Source organism: Teleopsis dalmanni, chromosome 1 (assembly GCF_002237135.1).
Source record: "Teleopsis dalmanni isolate 2A chromosome 1, ASM223713v2, whole genome shotgun sequence".
In the NCBI taxonomy this organism is placed as follows: domain Eukaryota; kingdom Metazoa; phylum Arthropoda; class Insecta; order Diptera; family Diopsidae; genus Teleopsis; species Teleopsis dalmanni.
In genome coordinates, this window is record NC_051846.1 from 43,324,099 (window position 1) to 43,348,349 (window position 24,251).

Below are 24,251 nucleotides of genomic sequence, written 5' to 3' on the forward strand. Positions count from 1 at the left end.
AAAAGTTAAAATAATTTGAAATAAACGAGTATAAGCAATTGAAAAATAAGCTTTTTCACAATAAGCTATTTATATATAATTAAATTTAATAACAGTTTAATATAATTTATATTATTTTGCCCGAATAAATAATTTATTTTAATTTCTGTGATGGTTTTTGTGCATGTTGTTATAAATATTCTTTGGTTTAATTAAAATATGCTTAATTCAATTAAAATGACTCAATTATTTTAAATAATAAGTCTCCTAGAATCACAGCAATGAGGTTGCCGACATTAACCTGCGTGGAACAAAGTATTGTTTTAATTTCGCAATTTGCTGTTATAATACAGTTTATAACACGTATTTTATATTTTATATTTATGCTACAAACAATTACTATTATTCATTATACATTAAATAAAATTAAGTCTTTATTGCAGTTAATTTGCCATATAATTTATATGCATTTTAAACTGATTTCCATGCGTGCATTCAACATTGCATGCTTTGAAGTAGATTCTCCTTTGAAGGTATAAACTGTAATGAAAAGTTATAATTAATTTTTTTAATACAAGCAAAAGTTGTTAGTTACTAATATATTGTTTCATAATTAAAAAAGGATTTTTTTGTTTGTATATTTACATTTCGCTTTAGCTTTTATTATAATTGGATGTGTAAACAGTTTTAATGAAATATGAAAATAGCATGAAGGAATTTCCCTTTTTTCAATTCCTTTCATTTCACATTTAACATTCTTTTAACATTCATTTTATTTAAATATAAAAAGAGGTTTAGATTTATTTATCCATAGATAACAATTTTAATGTACGTATATTAATTCTAACTTGCTATTTTATTTTTTACATGTGTTTCTATCTTTCTTGCACATAGTGTAAAAAAGTTATATGTATTATTTTTTTGTCATGAAGTAAACTTTAGGCTTGGTGTTTTCTAACTGAATGACCTAAATAAAAAAGTTAATTCATTGTTCTAATAAACGAAAAAAAAGCTGGATGTAGGATACATATATGGTTAGTATTAACCAAGATACGTGTCAATGAAAATACCATCAAAACTATTTCTGCAATATCTTTTGTTTATGTGCACTGTTAAATTCTTAATATACCAGTTTTTAGTGTACTAAATATTTTAAAAGACTATTCAACTTAAATGTGTTTGGACTGGTTAGTAGGTTGGAGTGGCGGCCTTGTTTCCAAATTACCCACAGGATGACAACTCAGTCACGTCGGTGAGAAAAAGGGATCCGATGATTTTTGATATTCTTCTTCTCTTCCTCCTCAGAGTTACAACCTCGACAAAAGTCATTGAAGGGTAGATCCAGTCTCATAACATGCATTCCTCTCTTGCAATGACTCGTCACCACAGATACCGTTTTGGATTGGACTCATATGATATTTTTTCTTGAACTGAAAATTCATTTATAACAACTCATAGCTACCAATAAGAATTCAAAATGCAAAAATACGAAAATCGTCCTTAAAACGATTTTTTTAAAACAAAATTGAAAACAACGACCATCAGGTCAACAGCAAACTCAATCCAGATCAGCAGTTAATGGAAATTAACTCATGCCATGTGAATAGAAACAAGCCAATTGTGAGTTGCTCATAAGAGTACACGGATTAATCGCCATTTTTTTTTGTTGTTTCAAATTATACTTTCAGAAGAGCACCTACGTGTTCATGTTTAATACAGTCGCTATTTTTTAGCTTATGAATAATTACTAATGTTATTCTTAACTAAATTTTGGGGAGTTGGTCAAGATTTTCCTAATATTCCTTTCGAGCTTATTCTATTTCATTTTATGGGAGAGTAGAATTTGAGTTACCGAGTAGAATTTGGGTTACTAAAAGCAAAAAGAGTTAAAAATGCTAGCAATTTCTAAGAAAGAACGTTTTCTTTATTTGTTATTTTCTAGAATTTATTATTGCCGAACTTAGAACTTTTTATATAAATGCAACTTTTTAATGGCACTTATTCAGAACAACGCTAACTTAATAAAGCATAATTTGGAATATTAAACTTACGATTTTTTGCAATGTTAAAAACTATAAACTAGGTATATTTAAGTAGTAGAGTGTCAGTTATATCAGTTTTTTATTAAGAATAAATCTTAATAAATTATATGCCCTTTATAAATAAATTGTTTATTTATTCATTTATTTTTAGTCAACTATGAACTGTTGCGCATGTGTTTGTTATTTTCAAACACTTTTACAACCTTCTGGCACAGAATGTCAAGAAAAGTTTTCTGCTTTGTACTTACTCATAACATATTACAGAATTACTGCTGATACTTTTTCATTATTATTAAAATTGCTTTATAGTAGTTACCTCTCATTATTTGTTTTCTTTTCATTTTCTGATTGCAACTGATTTCTGATTGAGAGCAAATATGGAGTGTGAATGCACACTTAAGACTCCTTTCATAAAGACTGAATTAGACGGAGTAATTCAGTTGTAGACGGAGTAATGTGAACGGTAAAATACAGATAGAGTAATTAATTATAACAGAATACCCACAACGCAAAACAACATAAAAACAACACAAGCTTAATCCGATCATCAAATACTTTACACACAAATAAAAACAATGTAATCGCTAAATGTTTGTATCAGCTAGCATAAAACTTCTCCTGTCTTAATGTCATGAAAAGAAAACTTAATTATGTAGTTCTTATGGTTTCCCGTGTTTTTACTTCAGTACAAATAATTGAATACATTGTTTTCCACAAGAGTGTCGGATCAACTGATTTCTTACAGCACATCTAATTCAGACTTAAGAAATTTTAAGGCTATATAGTAGATTTGATTTTAGTACTGTTTGTAACATTTAAAACTTTCCGAATACTTATTTATCGCCAATTTATTTATTCTTAAAATTTTCATGATAAATTAATTGCTTGTTTATTTCACTTAAATTTCTAATTAAAAGCTTATTAAGCTCCAAACTCTGAAATATTTATCTTTTTTTAGTATTTCTAAAGGTTAGTAATTAAGGTTTTATTTTCGTTCCTCGTTTGCCTTCTGTCATGCTTTAGAGATCATAATTTTTTTTATTTTATTTTAATATTTGACATTGCACAATAGTCATATAACATAATTCACTAGTCAAGCTTTGCATTGCTTTAGCAGATCCGGTCAGAAGTACTACATCTTCTGCTTCTTTGACTAATAATCCGTTTTGGTATATATCTATGGGAAATGTGATTTTTTTAAAAAGAATTATAGTTTATCTTTAATTTTCTATGAAAAAAAATTAATAAATTTAAATAAAATACGATTGTATCCTTAATATAAATAACGTAATTTTTTTCTAACAACAGCGTCAAAAATTGAATTGTTTTTCGCTTGGACTCTATTATTTTTCACTGCGATTTATAGTTTTTGTTTTTTGAATATATCTTTTAAGACTATTTTGAGTACGAAACAATGAAATTTTATCCTTTGTATACAATCGAAAGCACTATTAATCTTAGCAACAGGATATAATGTGCGATTTTGCAATGCATCCCCATGACGTTAGATTTTGCTTATGTGCAAATTAATTTCAAATGCATAAATTTTGACTTGACTCTGGCTATGCTTTTTTACGAAATCGACAATGTTTTTGCTTTATCCTTGCCATACTCACAAATATATGTTTGTGTACATATATATATATCAGTCTATTTGTCCTTCCGTCGATCTGTTTATGCAGCTTTGTAACTGTATTTTCTTGTTTACGAGTGTTTTGCTTTACCGCCTTCTTAAGATTGTACGCTCGACACCCATTGCCTAGCCTTACGCCTAACGCCTGACAACCAGAGTCATACTACCGCCATAACAGTGCAATGGTGCAAAAACCAAACTTGATTGTAACAACTGAAATTTCCTGATAAATATAAAAAAGAACGGAAACGGAACTTTTCACTGAGCACAAATAAATCACTGCCATTTTAGGGTAATAATTTTGCAAAACAATGTTCTACTTGTGTGTTGTTTATATATATATGGTATATATATAGATAGATATGTATGTGCAAATATGTTGCAACTTATGTGTATTTTTTGTGAAGTCGATACAATGTGGTAAATTTTATGCTTAAGCTGTTGTTACTCCAAATGCTGCCAATGTTTGCAACACAGTTGCAAGCGTCTTTTTGCTTGGTTTTTTGTGTTTTTTGTTTTTTGTTGTTAACTTTTTGCTGCTCAGTGCTGGTATTATCAGATTTGTTGCTATCAGCTCTAACTGCAGCATTGTATAAGCAGCCTAAATGCAATTTGAACACATATGACAGCTGAGCCGAACGTATTTTAGCACTCCCACTTTTCACACACTTCGCATATGGTTGCATTAATTTATTAACTTCATATTGTTATTAAACAACCGGCAGACATGGAGACTTAAAATTCAAAACGAATGTCACTCAAACATTTTCAAATCTAAAATGTAAATTTATATGTTTTGGAAACAGTTGACAGCTGTTAAGTGGATTTTACTTAAACAAACTAACAGACAGTGGTATTGTTCTATGGTATAGTTGTATAGTTTTGACTATGTGCTTTGCTAAAGTTTTAAACGTTATAATGCGAAAATTTATACACAAATTTGTGGATGAAGAAATTTTATGTGCTAAACACTGCACTTTTTCACTTTTACAAGATAGGTTTGACCAGAAATTCGGTCTAACCTTTAGCCTTTAACGCAAAAAACAGTTATACTCGTATGTACATTCTACTGATTGAGCATAATTTAGATGCTGTTCAGCATGGAAACAGCAACCAACCATTTTCCTGATGTAAGCATGAAAGAGTAGTCTTCTTGTGTTTAGGAAATCAACAAAAATACTTTGAGAAATTTTCCAAAATTTTATTTGCAAATATTTTATGGCTTGTAACTATTTCGTTAAGTATTTCATAAACATTTTAAAAGTTTTTGTTGAAAATCGAACAAAGAAGTTGTATGCAGAAAGAGAGCAAAAAATAAAAGTTAAATGAATTGAATTTACATTTGCTTTTATGATTAGTGCTGCACAATACAATAGCAATTCATAGCAAAAAGTATTTATTTATTTATTTGCGTTTATTTTTGCACTTAGCCGCAAACGTTATAATAATAGATATGTAAACAAACAATTCCATACTTACTACTCGTATATAACAATCCTTCTATAGGACGAGCTCAGTATGGAACAAGTTTTCTTTACAAATGGTTTATTGTTTTGCTTCATAACTCAAAGATACACACCATAATGGCTTTTGTTAAGTTGTTTGCACAAATGAAGGTAAAAATTACATAGTTCCTAGACGTAATAAATTCTACATGCTTTACAACCATTTTACACAAATAAGTGCTATAAATATATAAAAAGTACATTAGCAGATACTTAAAACTAAGTAATATTTTAATGAATGTTTTTGTTTAGATGCAGTTTTCTCTGGTTTTTTAATGCATAAATGACTGAAATAGCTTTTATGCTAAATAAGCATCGAATTAGTAGATATAAGTGCAAAAGTGTAACTAATAAAAATTAGTTCTTATACTAGAATAGTTAAATTTCTAACCTTTTATACATTACTTTTTAATATATATATTGATTTTATATATATTGATACAAAATATGAAAAACAAATTTCCTAGCAATATTTACTTCACTATTTCCTAGTACATATAATAGAGGCAAACATTTGCAATTCAAATATTAAAAAGTTGCAAAATTGGCTTATTTCCATATGAAATGCATATATTGTGTAACAAAGAATTATGCTTTGCTAAGAAAATTGTATGAATGCAATTGTGCATCTTTCTTCTGACAGCAAATACAAATGGAAATACTATTTCTGCTTGTTGGAAATTCCTTTTCGTTGGATTGGCTTTGATATGATTCTTTGATTTTTATTTTTACGAAAAATAATACTTACAGATGACTTGCTTCTTGTAGTAAATCTAACATTTGATGAAAATATATTAAAATTTGATTGATGGAATTTTTTATGTTTTAAATTAGATGTTATTATAAAATTTATTCAAAAACTATTTGGTTATTTTGTGCTCATTTTCTATTAATAATATTTTTCTTATTATAGAGTTGTTATAATTCAGTTAAAAAATTACAAAATGTGTGCAAGATTTCAACTATATAAACATATAAAAGCTAAGAAAATGTTTTTATTAAAACTAGTTTAGTATCATAATTCGAAGCTCATACAGTTCATAGCTCTTCGACCTCATAGGGACGAAGAATTTTCTCTCGAATGCTCTTAATACCTTCTCATCACTGTTGGTAATTGCCCAAACTTCTGCACCATACAGCAGGACAGGCATGATAAGAGATTTGTAGAGCGTGATTTTTGTTTGTCGAGAGAGGGCTTTATTTCTCAATTGCTTACTTAGCCCGAAGTAGTCATTTTTGGTGTTTAAGCTGGTTCCTAAATAAACAGAAATTATAGTGAAGTAAAATATTTAGAATTAGGATTTGATATTATAATTTTTTTTCTAATTGTCAGTAAAAAGAGATTCCAATTTATTCATACTCTTATATTCACCATCAGTCACCATAGTATCAATCGTTTGCAAATCTAAATGAAAATTTTGAATGAGTCTTTTACTTCATTCTTGGAAGACTGATGAATAATTTCATTGGTTTGGAAAAGTGAACTTAACTTAACACCAATATAGATTCATACTTAATACAAAAATTTGACTTATCCAATGGACTTTCACATATTTCAATTGGCACGTGACAATATATTTATTCGAGTTATGGAGAAATTCGAGTTATAGAATTTCAAGTTATGAAATCAGAGTTCTATATAATTTGCTCTCTAAAAGCCTGTTGCATTCTTTTTAGTTTGAGTTATAGAAAATTTGCGTTATAGAAGTTATGAAAGTTTGACTGTATTTAGAATGAAATACAATATTTAGAATTTATAAAATTTAGAAATTTCAATATAATATCTTATTGATCATAGTCTATACATAATGTACTATACATAATAGTTCAATAATACTTAATAATATTAACAAAAATATTATACTAGTGCATATTGTAAGTATATGGGTATGTGTCCTTAATTGCATTTATTCATAAGTAAATAAAAAACTCTGACGTTTTTTTATTTGTTGTATCTTAATTATCTTGTGGCAATTTCTTGATTTTTTTCCTTTTTAGTATGTACTATATTTTAATTTAATATTTTTCTTTATGTATTGTAATAATACTTTCATATACAAGAGTTTGTGCTGCTTCAGCTGTTGCTGTTAAGCTCGGAATATGTGAGCATGTACACACGTCCATTTTCATATATGTATGGTAGGCGATACTGGTACAAAAAATGATGTCAACATATATTTTAATAATTTTGAATATATAGAGAACCTAACAAGTAGAGAATTTTACAAGTAATGTTAACTTAAAATGTTTTTAATAATGTACTTGTAAGGATACTTGTAGGGATACTTGTTAAAATTTTGAAGAGTTTATATTGGTAACTTAACAAATTGCCCCAAGATATTTTAGTTATTTGTAAAATACTAAAATAATTTGTTAAATTTAGGTATGCTCTTATATAGCAGGTTATTTTTCATATAAAATGATTTTCATAATTTTAACAATAAAGAAAACTTATTTGTTGTTTTTCTGAATTATAAATATGCATATTTTTTTTAACTATCCTTGACTATAAGAAATCCGTAAAATGGCTACATACTTTGAAATACTATACTGTACTAGGAATCTTCATCGTATGTTTTAGTTTGTTTTTATTTTACGAGTGTTTGTTTCTGATAAAATACATACATTATTTCACAATGCTGGTATGAAGCTTAGAGCTAAATATTTTGTACAAATTTTTAAGTGAAAATGAATCTGCAGGAGTGCATTAAAAGTCTATATGCACACTTAAGCACACTATATAGGAAAAGTGAAATATACACGTACATTTTTATAGTTAAAAAGAGATTTTACACTCGAATTCATGAATGTTTGAAATTATTTTAAATAACTCATTTCCTCTTACTTTTATAGAATCGAAAAGAAAAACTTTTGCGGACTATTTGCTACCGTCAAGGACAAACTTTTTCAAATTTATGCTAATTTTTTCTGCATAATTTTTATTATTTTTTTAAAGCAAAAAAAAAGCCGTAATTGGTTTTTAGTACTTTGAAAATTTTGACTGTCTTTTGCATTTATTTATTATGGAATTTCGTTTTTAATAAAATTAACATTTTTTTTGTCATCACTGCCACTGCTATTGTTGTGATCAATGGCAGGTGTTAAAATTAATTTTCAAAAATATTTTTATTACATTTTTATTTAGTTTTTTGTACTGATAGCAACTTATTAATTCCTTTTCAGACTTATACAACGTGATACACGTCCTTCGCCCATCATCAATTGTCGCATGGTCAATGGGAAACATGCTCGCGGAGCATCACCAGCACCTGACCATCGTTCGGAAGCACGTTTACGCATTGATCCAAAAGTTTTAGTCTTCGTTGAGACCACGTATTCTGGATTGGGACGTGATATTGCGGAATTGCTTGTGTATAATCGAATAAAGTAAGTTCTTAACTTTTTACTATTATTTTTTAAATTATTCTTACAAGTTTTAATACGTTTTTGTGATTCCTAATGAAAATATTTCATAGTCATTAAGTGCAATTGTTATATGAGTTTAAGCTATCAAATTGCAATGTTCAAAAATATAACTATTTTAATTGCAATTATTTATAAAATATTATCAAATTTTTACATTCATTACTATTACATTCATTTATATCTGTATTTGACAGAAATAATATACTCTTTTGGCAATCAAAGCATTTTTGTTAGGTAATTTGTTATGAACATTGTTTATGTGTAATCGTATGCCAAGTAAAATATATAGAGATTTGATAATAACTGGAAGCCAAATGTTTACAATTTCAGCAGTATTTTTTGTTTTTTGTACATAGTTAAAATTTTTTAGTGTAGCGTTACTATGCAAGTAATAGTAAATACTATACAACTATTTCGCTTTTTACTAAACCCTTATCTTATTCACTATATGTGTTTTGAATTACGCTAATTAGAGATGTATCTCATGTATTCTGTAAAAATTACACTAACAACAAATTCTGTGAATTTTGTAAATGTTTTGTTCAAAATGCTACAACTTTCAATGTGATAGCAAATACGGCGTCCATATTTCATCTAATGACAGTTTCTTTTATGAGTTTCAAGCATACAAAAAAATTTGCATCTCAGTTATTTTCTTTAGAAATAGTAAGAAAAATTATGGTTTGATGAAAACACTTCGCAAAGAGTGGCTAAGAAATATATGATACGCTTGATTAAAATTCCTAATTAAGCAATTCTTAAACGATTCAAATTTACTTAACAGAGGAAAGGTTATACTGAAACTTCAGCGAGTACACGAAATCTAGCACTACTTTTAAAATAGTTTGGACGGCTATGATCATCGGTGACTTCTCTGTATTGGTGTTTTTGGATCATAATGTCAATGATTATGCAAATTTCTACCGCAAAAATGTTTTAGAAGGGATTCTAAATAATATTAATATGTTTAAGAAAGTCTATTCGTTAGTGAATCGAAGTTTTGCAGATGCACATTCGTGCAGGGTGCGATGCAATTGATTAAATTAAAAAATCGATATTGATTTCAATATATAAAAATTTTATTTACTAACATTTCTTTGTGTTTGGTTTAGTGTAATTCAAAAAAGGATTATTTTTATAATATTTCATCAAAAGTATCTGTTGAATGAGTATCCCCACAATTAATTCTCTAATTAAGAGAGCTAATCGCTAAAACATTATACTATAGATAAGCATATTTAAAAAATCTGGACCGATTTCTAATTAATTAATATAATTAATTGTTGTGAAATATGTTAATATTATTAATTAGCTAATTAATTTATTAGCATTGAATATAACTCAATATATATCCAAAAGTATATATTAAGTGAATTCTAATTTTTTTTGACATAAATATCCACCTAAATGATATTGAATCTTCGGTAAAGTGAAAATGAACTTTTCTTTCCACTTTTTTCTACATTTATCTATGATTTGTTTCTATGATTGCATTTTTACTAATTTAAGCATTAATTTTAGTTCCTATTTTGTTATGGCTTAAGCTAATAATCATATATCAATCGATACCTGCGCAACATATTCGGCATATGATGGCCTAGAACGATAATGCACTAAACAAACGTAAACAGCGAGATAAGAACAAAGAAGTATGGTTGGATTGGAAACACATTGCGTAAGCCTTATGAAGATATCGCATATGCTGCACTTACTTGGAACCACCAGGGAACTAGGCTCAGAGGAAGACCAGCAATGTCCTGCAGAAGGACAGTTCAGCAGGTGACGGGCAAATCGTTTAACGAGAAATCAGTGGAAATTTTTTTTTTTTGACTCTTTAAGCTCCTAATGACGTATGGAAATAATAATAATAATCTATATTACTATCTTAATGATATTAAGATATTATAAAATTCAGACATTAAGCAATATTCATTGTAATCTCCATAATCCAAACAGATAGAGAGAACCACACCTTAACGATTCGCATTTAACATGTTTTTAGTTTTTTTCTTTAATTACATAAATTTTTCGACTACTATATAACATATAAACAATAGATTTTCATATTATATCTAAAAATAAATAAACAAAAAAAAACTAGGTACTTGACAGGATAATCATTGGAACCTAATTGGCCATATTATTGTACCCATACTGCACTATTAAATATAGCAAAAATAATTATTTTTATTTAAGTATATTATAATTATATATTTAAGTATATTATAACATTTTAATAATATTTTAACTATAAACCTTATCGTCTGCTGGAATTATAAATGTGTAACCTATATTGCGTCATATTTTTGTTGTTGCTTATTTTATTAACATTAAATTCTTACCATAAATTCTTGCAACAATACCATTTGATCTTAATCTTTAATATTTGATGTCTGAAAAAAATTATAGAAAATAATTTGCCAAAAATTCAATTAATTAAAATAATATAAAATGAATTTTTGTTGTTGTAGTTCACTACTGTTCGAAAAATCCCTTTTAGAAAATAATTTTTATAAAAATAAAATTAACTAATTTTTTTAGTGACAGAACCAGTAAAATTAATATAAAAACAATATGTCAATATTAAGTTGTTTTAAAAATTAGTAAAAGAAATCCTTAACAAAATTAAAATCACTAAATTTGGTTAAATTTGATCAAGAATTAGCTTTTTCATTATTTTTAAATCTTATCACTTGACCTTTTTTGAAGTGTACACTTATTTTCCATACTTTTTACAACTAAATTGCTGCTTAGTTTTAACTTTTCTTGCCACTTCCATTGCTGTTTGGCATAAAAACTTTTCAATAACAATTTTTTATGAAAACAAATTGAACCTTTTTTTTACTGCCACATTAAAGGACACAATAGCTGCGGTATAAGGAAAATCGGTAACACTAATGCGGAAAATTGGCATAATATCAAGAAAAATAATAACAAAAATAAAAAAGATACTTTCAGGCTCCCGAACAGAAGACCACCTAATGCCTAATTGAAAAATACTTAAGCATAATTTTGCAATGAACTGCAAAATGTCAACGACAAATTAGCATAATTGAAACATAAAGCGGAAGCCTTATTATTATTGCTGAAAGTGAACTGAACCGTAACACAATTAACATAAGAACATAAATACATATTAAAATTAATTATAATCGATTGATTGAAAACCTATTTAATTTACGAATAAATTTTAAATTTCAAATAAGCTGGATGAATAAGCTGGCAGCCACTGATGTGTTTTAAATCTGCAGGTTTACTTTTCAATTATTGCACATTTATTGAAATGCGGCCGTCGTTATGACACAGAAACTGCAGCATTTCAATTTGTCTATGTAAAATAAATAACAGAAAAAGACCGCAATAAAGTTTAAATGTTTATAGTATTTGATTTAATATATTTATATTATTATTATTTGGCGTACAAATGTGATTTGGAAACCGCACAACATTAGAAAACCACATCACCACAAACCGAGACTCGAAATACTAGCATCAACATCAACAATAACAGCGACACCAGCAGCAGCAGAGAACCAGCATTAACAGCATCCGTAGTAAGTTAAGTAAAGTTCATTGAAAATGTTAAATTCTGAACTTTACATTACTAGCAAGTGTAAAGGCTTTTTGTAATAAAAGCAACCCTGAGTACGTACGCAACCGCAATTATTAGGTTAAAATACTTACAACATTTTGTCGATGGGTGCCGATACAAAGTGTTTGTACCATTTTAAGCGTACACATACTTGCCATTTGCCACTTGCATCTTTGTTGTGAGTTCGTATTAATATTCACACGTGGTTTCAATGTTTTCAACATGAGTCTAGTAGTAGGAAACACTTTGCAAATTCAATTCAATTCTCTACTTTAATAAGATTTTAAGTGACTCTGAAGTCATTTGTTTCTTCGATGGCTTGTTTATCTTAATGTAATTTTTGCGGAGCAAGCAGGTGCTTTATAGATATGAGTTTGCTGAAAATTGTGGTATTTTACAGTACTTCCTAAGTGAGTTAGTGATAATGAAAAAGGTAATGTTGCGTTTCCTTTGTTAGTTACTAAAGATAATAAAGTTTAATGGTTTGCTCTAATAATATCGTTAAATTTATCTTGCGAACAAAGTATTAATTTTAGACTTCAAATAAGTCATAAAATTCTAAATACGTTTATGTGAATAACAGACATAAAGTATTGCTCGGAATTTGCTTACATTTCTTGCACTTTGTGTGATATGTTAATGACAATGAGTACTTCTCCGTCTTCAGTATGCACGAATGTGGTTGTCGTCTACACAACGGAAGTAAATGTTAAATAAAATTTTAAGGAAACGCACATGTTTGTGAGGTGTTAATTAAGTTAAAACTGAATTATTTTGTCTTATCTATTTCTATGTACGTACCAACAATAAAACACTTTATCAAATTTAAAGCACTTAACTTTAAAAATATTTTATTTGTATTAAAATTTTAACGTTCTTCTTTAGCTTGCAAATTTCTTCAATTCAAAAACACACTCACTCACTCATTCATCCACTCATATATTATCTGTAAGTGCACGACATTTAACTGTAGTTTCGTAGCTGAAACTCTTTCGTTTGCTGTTGCCAACAGCAGGTACAACGTCTAGTGCAGCTTATATGCTTTTCCTTCCACGTTTTATTCTAGTGGTGGTAAAATAATACATTGAGCAAGTTGATGTTTCACTTGGTTCTAAGTATTCACTTCCCTTTATTTAGTGGTTTCAGCTAGCTGCCGTACACTAGCGCACTTTAATTGTCGTATTGAGTTTGTCTATAATTTCTCGAGTTCATGATTGCAATTGCCCCCCCACAGGAAAGCACAGCATGTACACAAATTGCCAATGATGGATCATTATTTCATGTTTCCCCAGCATTATAATTTTGTAGTTGAGCATAAGTTTCTGCCAGGCGGCAGTTCTAAGTGGTGCAAAAATTTTATTGAATTTAAATTGATTTAATGGAGCTCTGCCTCTGCCTTTGTTCCGTTAAACTTTCAACTTTAAACGAGCGTTAAAATAGTTTTTGTCTGACAAAATTTTTGGAAAAGTTATATTTACATAAACTTTTCCAACTTGAATTATTTCGAAATACGAGTTTTTGAAATTTTGGTTTCAGCTGTAAAGATTTTATTTTTAATATATTAAACGGTTCAGTTTTCTACAATTACTTATTTATTAATTTATTTTTTTTTTGAATTACAAAATTTAATGATATAACATATAAGGTATTATAAGATTATACCTACAATAAAATAAAAAATTAATAAAATTAATTGTTTGTCTTGTATGTTTACGAAAGGTGAATATTTATAATGGGTTAGGTTGGTTTGGCGGCCTATTTATTTATTTTTATATGTATTTCAATATATATATTTATTATTATATTTATTTATTATTATATTTATTTATAATTATATTTATTTATTATTATATTTATTCATTATTATATTTATTTATAATTATATTTATTTATAATTATATTTCTTTATTATTTTATTAATTTATTATTAGAATATAAAATAGAGTAGAACAAAATAATTGTATTTTTAATTAATTATTAATTTCTTTTTTATTTTGTGTTATGGTTTTATATTTATTTAATTTTTTCTTTTACTTATTTATTTACGTTTTTTTTATTACTGGGCTTACGTTGTTAATTTAACATATAAAAAATTAAAGTGTATTAAAAATTTTATAAAACAATTATAAAAAATTAAAATATAATTAAATATTTAACACACGTAATAACAATTTATTTTCTTATTTATTTATTTTATTCTATTTTTCTTATTTGTTTATTTTATTCTATTTTTCTTATTTGTTTATTTTATTCTATTTTTCTTATTTATTTATTTTATTCTATATTTTTAAATAATATTAAAAGTAGTCTGTTCTATATATAGTGTAAGCAATATAAATTAAAGGTCTATATCTATAAGGATATATTAAGATCTAGTATATAAAAGTGTTATCTCTATCTATTTTGGTCGTTTATCGTTTATATAATTATATAAAGAATTGTTCCTTGCTCTAACAGTAATTTCTTAATTAATATTTTAAAATTAAATTTTTCCGAAAATTTTGTTCTGAAAAATATGCTTTAAAATTGAAATGAAGTCATATTTAACAACATCCTTAATGTATATTTTTATGTAAATATTCAATTAACGGTGGAGAAAGCCATTTTTTTGGTGAAAGATATGTTACTGTTCACCATTAGTTTAATTGAGTCTGATGTTTGTAATTATTCTACTCCTTCAAATACAGTTTAAATACAGCCTTGGTCTAAATCAAGAATTTAATTATAATCTTCAGTCGAATCACTGATGTTAATTCCGAACTTATAAGTTTTGTTGAAATATTCGTCTTACATCTTATTTTGATGCGGATGTGCGAGAATATTAACTCGCATATTAATTATTAATATTTACTATTAATATTTTATATTTGATATAATTAATGAACCTTCAAATTCGTTTAAAAAATATAATAATTCTTGTGTGAGACAAAGTTGAGTTATGATGGTATTATTGCTTTTATCTTATAACATTAATATAATCTTTACATAATGTTATTTGAAATTGTTGATGAGTATACATGGCATTTAAAAATATTATTTTAATTTTCCAGCGATATAATTTTATTTAACAAACAATAATTAATTAAATTATAATTGCATAATAAATTTATCATTGTTAAATATTCAGTATATATATAAATTATTATCAAACTGCATTTTACTTAAAATGAACAAAAACCATAAGTTTGCCACAATAATTTGCAATATAAAATTATCACTTATTTATTAGTAACGCCAACATTTTTTTAATTATAAGTAATATATATATTTTCTCAGATAAGCGCAAGCGTGTATTCAATTCAATATAAATGATCATATTTCAATTTCTTAGAAAAAATTTCATTATCTTCTCATTTAAAGAAGTAATTCTTAAGTTTAAAGAATAATTATTTCCATAATTAAAGTGTATAAATTATTTTTCAATTAATTATCTTTTTATTCAAATAATTAGATAATATAAATTAATTCTTCCTTACGCGCACTCAGAGCTATTTATGTTTTTGTGTGTATATATATGACATTATCTGGTAGTTTAACTTTTATTTTATGCGTTCTCATTTCTTCTTTCCTGCAAAATATTATTTTATTTTGCAATAAACAAACATTTACTTCATGCTTTTCCTAACAACTATTAAATTATTGTTAATGCCGTCAAGTACAGAATATAATTTCGTGTTAAGTATATATAAATGCCACACTCTTGACATAAGAAGCACTTTATATGGTTTCTTGGTAAGGAATTTTTATATCTATTACTTCTGCTACTTAAATCTTAGTTAGTTGCACTAAATACTGCAGTATTAAATTTATTAATGTATTTTAATGATACATCATAAACAATACGAGTACTTATCCTGTTACAAAGCATAGTAACCACAAATCCTTCCACAACATCTGGACAGCATAATTGACATGGTAGAGCATTTCACACTGCTTGGCAGTATCTGTTTGTAACGTAAGCAAAATTACGTTTGCTTCATTTAAAATAAGTTTAGCATTATTACTGCAGCTTCATATACGGCTGGCTTTATAGAATGTTGCCGCAAGTAATTTTCATTGAAAATCACTTTGTGTAGTACAACGATTACATACACTCCATACATATTGAGTGTGATTATGGTAGCGTCTGTCGTTGAAGTATTGAGCTAGAAGATTGTGCGGAACGGATGTGCTGATAACCTTTACACTCTTTTGTAACGCACCAGAACGAATTTTGCACTTATATATGAATTATATAAAGCATATAAATATATAAGCATTAAGTTTATAAAGCTTTTTGATAGCTCCACTGTTATGCGTTTAACTACATTGTACACTGAATAATTTTTATTTAGACATTTTGAAGCCAGTCAGTCAAACCTATTATATTTACATTTTATTTATGTGTGTAGGTTTTAAAGCAGTTAAGAATTTTGTGTTTTAATTTCAGGCTTAACATAATAAAATTACTTTATTCAATTTATCAGAAAATGTAAAGTTTGCACTTGTTCAAATTTTGCAAGCATTTTTTTTCAGTGCAATTTTTCAACGGATAATAAAAAATTCAATTCAAAATTGACTTCGTGCAAAATCATAAATCAAGATGACTGCTTCCGTCTTCCGCAGCATATCAACCGAGTGTTCAGATAATGTCAAGTTAAAGTACTTGCACGCTACAGTGGGACATTATGCACAATAACGACATTTTAATATTTCATATTTTAAAGCACATAATATATGCACAAAAGAAGAAAATAACATAGAAAGTCAAAAATGTTCATGTAAATATTTCCGGGTTGGTCATTTTTATGTTTTTGAAGCTTAAGAAAATTAAAATTGCCTCTAACAACCTTAATACAACTTTGATAAGGCACACCATTGCCTTATGATTTTTGCATTTTACATACTTTTTTTTATCGCACACAGATAAAAGATGTTAGCATAAAAATCAAAAACGGGAGTAGATATACTAGGATAAGTACATTTTTATGTGTTATCCTTCCCTTACGGAAAATAAGTTGCTGTGTCACTTTTAATGTAATCGTTTCATAGCTCTAGTACGAGTATAAGAAAAATCTCATGTGTTATAACAAATCATGTCTCATGTATCTAAACATATATATTATTTTTAAATATATGCATGCATAATTTATATATATATTGATATTTAAATTTTTGTTTAAATTTTCGTTATATCTTTCTTTACATTTGTTTTAACATCCCCAGGCTAAAATGTTCTTCTTAGCATTTTTTTTTAGTTACAGCTATTGAAAATTATGTACATAGAAGGGTTTTCTAAGAAATATTTAAAGCTGAGTTATAAAAAATGTTTAAAAAATACTGCCTGTTACTTCATAAACTACAATTGTGAATGTTTATTTAATAAAACTTTATTAGCATAAAATTGATTTTAAATTCAATTTATATCATTTTTGCCGTAAGTGGAAACTGTTGTTACTTTTTGCATAATGAATATAATACTAAGAGTATATTAAGGATATTGATGTGAAATATTTATTTATTTTACATATTTTATTTAAATAATTTTTATTTATAGAATTTTATTTATTTAAAATGAAATTATAGGTTTCGAAAAGTAGTGTATATTATTTTAATTAATTAAATTTTTGACTGACCATACAGCCAAAATTTATTTAAAGTGAAATAAAATTTTTTAATGTGATATGTATACATTATCAATAAAATAAATATAATGATGTATATATAATATACTTTACTATATTAATTTCAATTGTTTTGTTTTCTTAAAAAAAACTGGGGGTTATTTAAAGAAAAAATTGTGAATAAATAAATAAGTATAAGCTTATAAATAAGTATAAGTTTATAATAAACTATTAGAATATTACCTATTAGTATAGACTTGAAAATTAATTAATTATTATTTAACCTAAGATAAGGTTACAATGTATCTTCTAGTAATTTTTTCAAATTATGTCTTTATAAAAGCAATTTTTTTCTTTATCAGATAATATCTCAAAGTGGGTTATACTTTGGTATTAATACGGTATTCCAAAAGTTTGTCGAAATATAGTCTAATAAATAATATATAGTCTTAATCAGCTGGATCAAAGGAATAAATGTAGTGAAAATTGTATGTTTGTCGGATTCACTTAAACTAGTCTTTCATTTTTTGAGTTAAATGTAAGTCATTTATAATATAAACTCTTTAGGAGTGCATTTTGAAGATCTAAAATCTGATATGTATAACTTCCATACCTACATAAAAACTAAACAATTATAACTGCCTTTTATTTATTATTAAAATGCATTTAATTAAAGTATTAATGAATTTGAGTTACATTCAATATAAATTGTTATAGATTGATTTAGACTTAAGTATAATTATTATGCAAACTGACATAATAACTGATAAATTCCAGATATATTTTTTTAAAGGGAAAAATGTTTTATTTGTTATAGTATTTTTTAAAATATAAAATATAAATAACTTTAAGTAAATGTTGTTATAAAATAATATGTTTTTTAAATCTATAGTCATGTTTTTAAACTATGTTATTCAAACATGTTACAAGGAACTCTTTTAAATTTATTGTGTTGTTTCTTTTACCTTCTAGTGTAAAATATTAAATATTGCAATACATCCCACGTATATTTTAATATATTTGTGTAATTCTGTGCTCCTAGACGAAACTTGTGGACTTCGTCAACAATTTGGAACAAGCTTTTTAATAAGAAAAGGCAACCATGTCGTGTCATGAATAATTTGTATTTTGTGATCTGACTCTTTGCTAATTCTAAGCTTACTAACATATTATATTTTAAGTTACCTAAGACATTCCTAGTAATACAGCAATATATAACATATTTAATATATTTACTACAAGTTATTAATGCATGAACTATGCACTACATTGGTTTGTTTTTAAACTAAACACAAATTTAATTAATTAAGAAAAAGAGTTCATTAAATGTTAATAAGGAATTGCTTAAGGTTGTCTTTTCTGTTACAAACAAAATTAAATTAATTAGCTTTGAAAACATTGAATAGTTTATTTTTGTTATTTAAATTAAATTATTTTAATAACAAAATGAAATAATAATTACTTCCTACTTTTCACCTTTTCAACCTTTAAACAAATACTTTAATTTACTTCCTGTAATAGACTATTCAAGAAGGAGTACTTCGTTAAGACAATGCAATTTGCTTTCTATGTTCTTCACAACAGGAAAATATTTCTTTTGTTGTTACTATAAGGTTTTTTATAACAAAGCGTTTCACCCTTTTTGCGAACTTCCTAAAGGTATTGTTATTATTGAACCGCTAAAGAATGCCTTTTGTGCGTCCTTAACATTGGCTGCGTCTCCCTACGCTAATAGAATATTTTATACTTATGTGACAGCACTTTTTACATCTACTTTTATTTTTCCTGTTGGTTTTAATATAAGAATATTTTATTAAATTTTCTTCCTTGGATGAACATACATATTCTTATCTACAGACCGCAACCATATACTTCTGCTAACAGAAACATGCATATTTGCGTACTTTACAAGGACCTTATACCTATTTTCCTGAGCAATTTTATACGCTTGACTTTCAACGCTTTCGTTTTATTACTTTAATGCTTAAACCTTTTATGTCAGCGCTGTTAAGGTTATGCGCAATTTCTTTGTACCAGATATGTGAGTATGCATGTATATGTTTTTTATCTTTGAATAGAGGATAATTTTCCCTTTGACGACAATTGTTTGCCTTATTTTACTTGGCAGCGTTTTTGATTACAATAACCATGTGTGCCATGCCAAAGGAATAAAGCTTAAATAATTTTACCTTAAGATTTGCCACCAGCATTTATTTCTATACTCACATTGTATCTGGCAGTCGGTATTGTATCTGGTGGTGTGATGCTTGAATATCAAAAAGTAAGTTGCACGTTTATAAAAATTATTTTTTTATATTATTATTATTTCTCATTTTGTTTTATAAAATAATTTTCAAGGGTTTTGCATAAAATTGAAATACTTGTAAATTTATTTTCTTTGAAGTTTTTTTTTTTTGAAATAACAATATAAACACCTGCTTTACAGTTAAAAATTGTAAATAAAATTCGTTACAATTCTTCTACTTAGACACTTAAGTAATAATTTAATTGCCTTCACAATAAGTACACTTATGACACCTTTGGTGAACATATTATATTTGTGTGACATAAGAGAACCTCAAGTTCAAAAGTGAATAATCCTCATTAATATGCGAAAAGCTAAAAAGGAAAACCAGTAATCTGTAATCTGAAAACTCTGAGTATTGAGTTTACAATATGATGTACTTAGTGTAAGAATAATATATTTTTAATGTTTTTATTTTGAGGGGGTTTGAATAACAAAGAAAGAAATAAAGGACAAACACAAAAATTTATTTTAATTTTATTGAAGTTTGGCTGACCAAACAACGCTGTTTCGAGTATTGCCAAGTACTCTTCATCAGTGGTCTTTGGAAATAATCGAATTTTATTTCATTAGTTTATAGTCCGTATATAATTTGTTTGGACTGCAAGTGCCAGGCTTAGAACTCGTGCCTGTCAAATTAGTTTAGTAAAATTTTTTGGTTACAAAAATTTTTCAGAAGAGTCAAGACTAGTTGCAGGTTTCTCTACGTCTGCGAACTATTGGCTAACCACAGTCATATTAAAATTAACAAAAAAGAATACCGCAAGTACTTTCACTCTCAATAGAAGGACATTCTCGATTATTTCTATAACTGATATCTGAAACAAATTATTTTAGGTATTCAGACATTAACTTGATTAAGTGACTAGCCTGATGTAAGTAGTTAACCCACAATGGCTACTCAATGGTCTATCTCTCTGCAGTTTAGTATATCAGATCCTGTTATACATTAATAAAACTTTTACCCGGTATATCACTAAATCGCCGATAAAGTCGGAATTTCAAATGAAGGCGAAGTTGCCTATAAGTTGACAAACTCGACATGAATTCAAGGCACGTTCGTCTGGTTTATTGCTTCTTAATAAATAGTATATTACACTATAATTTAATGTATGTACCATATATGTAATTAATTTTACAACTTATTTTTTGTCTGTAAACATAAAAACAGGTTCCTTATAATAATCCTCTCTTAAATATAAAATGTTATATATTATAATGGTTTTTGTTATAACAAATTTAATAAAATGATTGCAGTCCTCATTTAATCAAATTATATTGTTTTCTAAGTGATGAGAAAAATTTATTTAATTTTTAATAAAAAATGAATTTAAATGTGAATTTGTTACCTTTTCCCCAAGCCTCTGAAATTCAAAGTCTCAACCATCATAACATTAAACATATTAATATTTTAATCTAACATGGAACTACTTTTTGAAAAAGTCTTAATTTGCAGATAATTTTCAAAGTGCCCGTTTAGTTGATAGCAGCATTTATTTTCATATCACATTAAGCGAAAGAAAATTACTTGCCAAGTTTGGATCTTGGCTTAGCATTGTGCTGAACTTTTTTTGTTTTTTTTTTTTGAAATGCTCATGATACTGCAGATCTCTCATATGACAATGGTGCTGCTCTTGATGCTTCCGTTTCCTGTATATATACAGTTATTGTCGTGTTAATGAGGTTACTTACCGGTCTGCTTCCACAATTCTATTTTTGCTCATATGGCAACATCAGTTGTGATTGCAAACACTTCTTTCCATCAGAGTAAGAGCGTATGTGCTGCAGTTGCACTTTTATAACCACATTCACATTTGTGAGTGGTGTGTAAGCATCAGTATGTGGTCTATTAATTTCCAGCAATTATGACTCAACTTAAGCTGCTCTAAGCTCCTTTGCATTGCAAGTATTTCATCTCGTTTTTTCGCACCTTCATGCTATATTTGCTTTAAAAATAATATTCACAGAAATTGTTTGCCTCTCAAGTTTAGAACTTTTGGAAAATAAATGTGGGTAATGTTTATGGATGTAAAGCATTTAACAGACATTTAGAAGAAGAACAAATACTACACAAAACCAAAACAATTTTAACTACAAAATTTTAGTTTTAATAATTTTAATATTTAAAATATGTCTTAATTTTTTTTTTTTTTGTTAAAATAAATGTAAAATATTTATTATGCTGCATTATATATTTGAATAATAACATTCGAACAAAAATGATTTTTTTTATAATAGTATTTTATGTTGAAAATGAATTTTACCATATGTTATGTCAAAAAAAATTTGAAACGTGATATCTGCCAGTTTTACTATAACTGGTTTCATTATTAAAACCATAATATAAAAAATTTTTCATTTCGTTTCGTCTATTTTTAAAATTTTTTTTAATAATTTATCTGTGTATATATTCATATATATCTGTAGATATATTTTTAAAAAATTACCAATAAAGAAACTAAAATATAAATTCCAATTTAAAAAAAAACAGTTATTCACTATATTATATTAGTAGTCTATTGAAGACAATTAAAGACTATAGTTGAAATAACGGTAAACACATATTTTTTGTTTTATATTTTGAATTTTTCTCTTAATATATAATATAATATTATAATATATATAATGAAAAATTTTATCATAGTTAGTTAGTTATAGTAGAGGGAGAAACGAGTTCTCCTCAATAAGCTAAAAAACCCATTTTGAATCCACAAAACCTCGTAATTGTGGGTAATAGAGAAAAGGTCAAGCTAAAACCAACCAGAGGCGTTTATAAAGACAAGAATCTGGCCAATACTAATGTTAAAGATATTGCCTAGTGTGTTAAAGGAGGGGGCAGCCAGAAACTTAAGCCTAGTTCTGGCCAAACCTGGACATAGACACATCAGGTGTTCTGGTGTCCTTTCTTCGAGAGCTGGTAGACACACACTGCAGGAGATACCACAGGGTAAACCAAGTCTAGCTCCATGCCGTCCTATGGTCCAGTGCCCTGTAAAGATAGATATTAACCTAGATATCTAGATTAATTTTACCATAATAAATAAAATATTCTTTGGAGTATTTTTTTTTTTTTTTTTTTTTTTTTATTATTTATTTTTTTATTATCGCTGTTTAATTAGTCTTATCATGTTACTCGCATTATTACTCGATTACTCGTGTGCCAAAGGCAACTTATTTGTATGTATGTTAACCAGACAAACATGTTTTATATTTGCCTGAATAAACTCTTCTTTTTAGACAGTTTTATATAGCTTATGCGAATGCAATGTTCTTCATGACAATAAAAACTAACTCTTAAAGTGTTAAGTTTTTTTTATCTTAAATTAATTACACTAATAGATTAATTACATTTTTTTTTTTTTTTGATTTTTTTAATAATTTTGATTTTTAAATAAAGTATTTGGTTTAATAAATTTATCCTAACATAGAACGGGTAATATTTTCAGATAAGATTTTATATATTTTTATATATATTTTATGCCTTTAAATTTCATTAAACACAATTTTTAAATGCTTTCTTAAATTGTGAAATTCTTACTTACTTTTACCTATAATGCAATTAAATCAGTGTCAAAACAATACTTAAGCATATATTATAAAATTGTATTATAAGTGTCTAAAATTATATAAATAATTTTAGATCTAATCTTAATCTTAATCTTAGATCTAATATCTAAAATTATTATAAACTCTAAAGTTAGTAGATTCTATATACAATTTTATTTAATTTTTATTGAAATTTAGCTGACCATACATTGCCAAGTACTCATCATCAGTGGTCTTAGGAAATAATCAAATTTTTAATTAGTTTATAGTCCGTATATAATTTCTTTGGACTGCAAGTGCCGAGCTTAGAATTCGTGCCTGTCAAATTAGAAGCGATGACTAATCGTGTTTATCCACAAGTAGCCAGTTCTAGGTGCTTTAGTTCCAGGTTTTTAGTGGTCAAATTTTAATAAAAATTAAATAAATTTTTGTGTTTGTCCTTTCTTTCTTTGCTATTCGAAAACCCGCTAAATTTGAATATAGATTCTTTGTCACCTTATATTTGTTTTGCTTTCTTTAATAGTTATACTATTAATTTCAGCTGGTACTTTAATTCCATATCTATCCGAATGAATTATTTTCTTTTAGAATATATCCTTTGTTGTATACAATTATTTTAA

At 26.7% G+C, this 24,251-nt stretch overlaps 1 protein-coding gene across 1 annotated transcript in view; it reads left to right on the forward strand.

Annotated features, from left to right (window-relative positions):
* The window catches only part of LOC119668038 (bifunctional heparan sulfate N-deacetylase/N-sulfotransferase), a 62,924-nt gene that overhangs the window by 14,353 nt on the left and 24,320 nt on the right, over positions 1 to 24,251 (forward strand). The window contains exon 2 of the mRNA XM_038077408.1: positions 8,343 to 8,546. Coding sequence (XP_037933336.1) covers positions 8,343 to 8,546 — 204 coding nt within the window. The remainder of the gene's footprint in view (positions 1 to 8,342; positions 8,547 to 24,251) is intronic.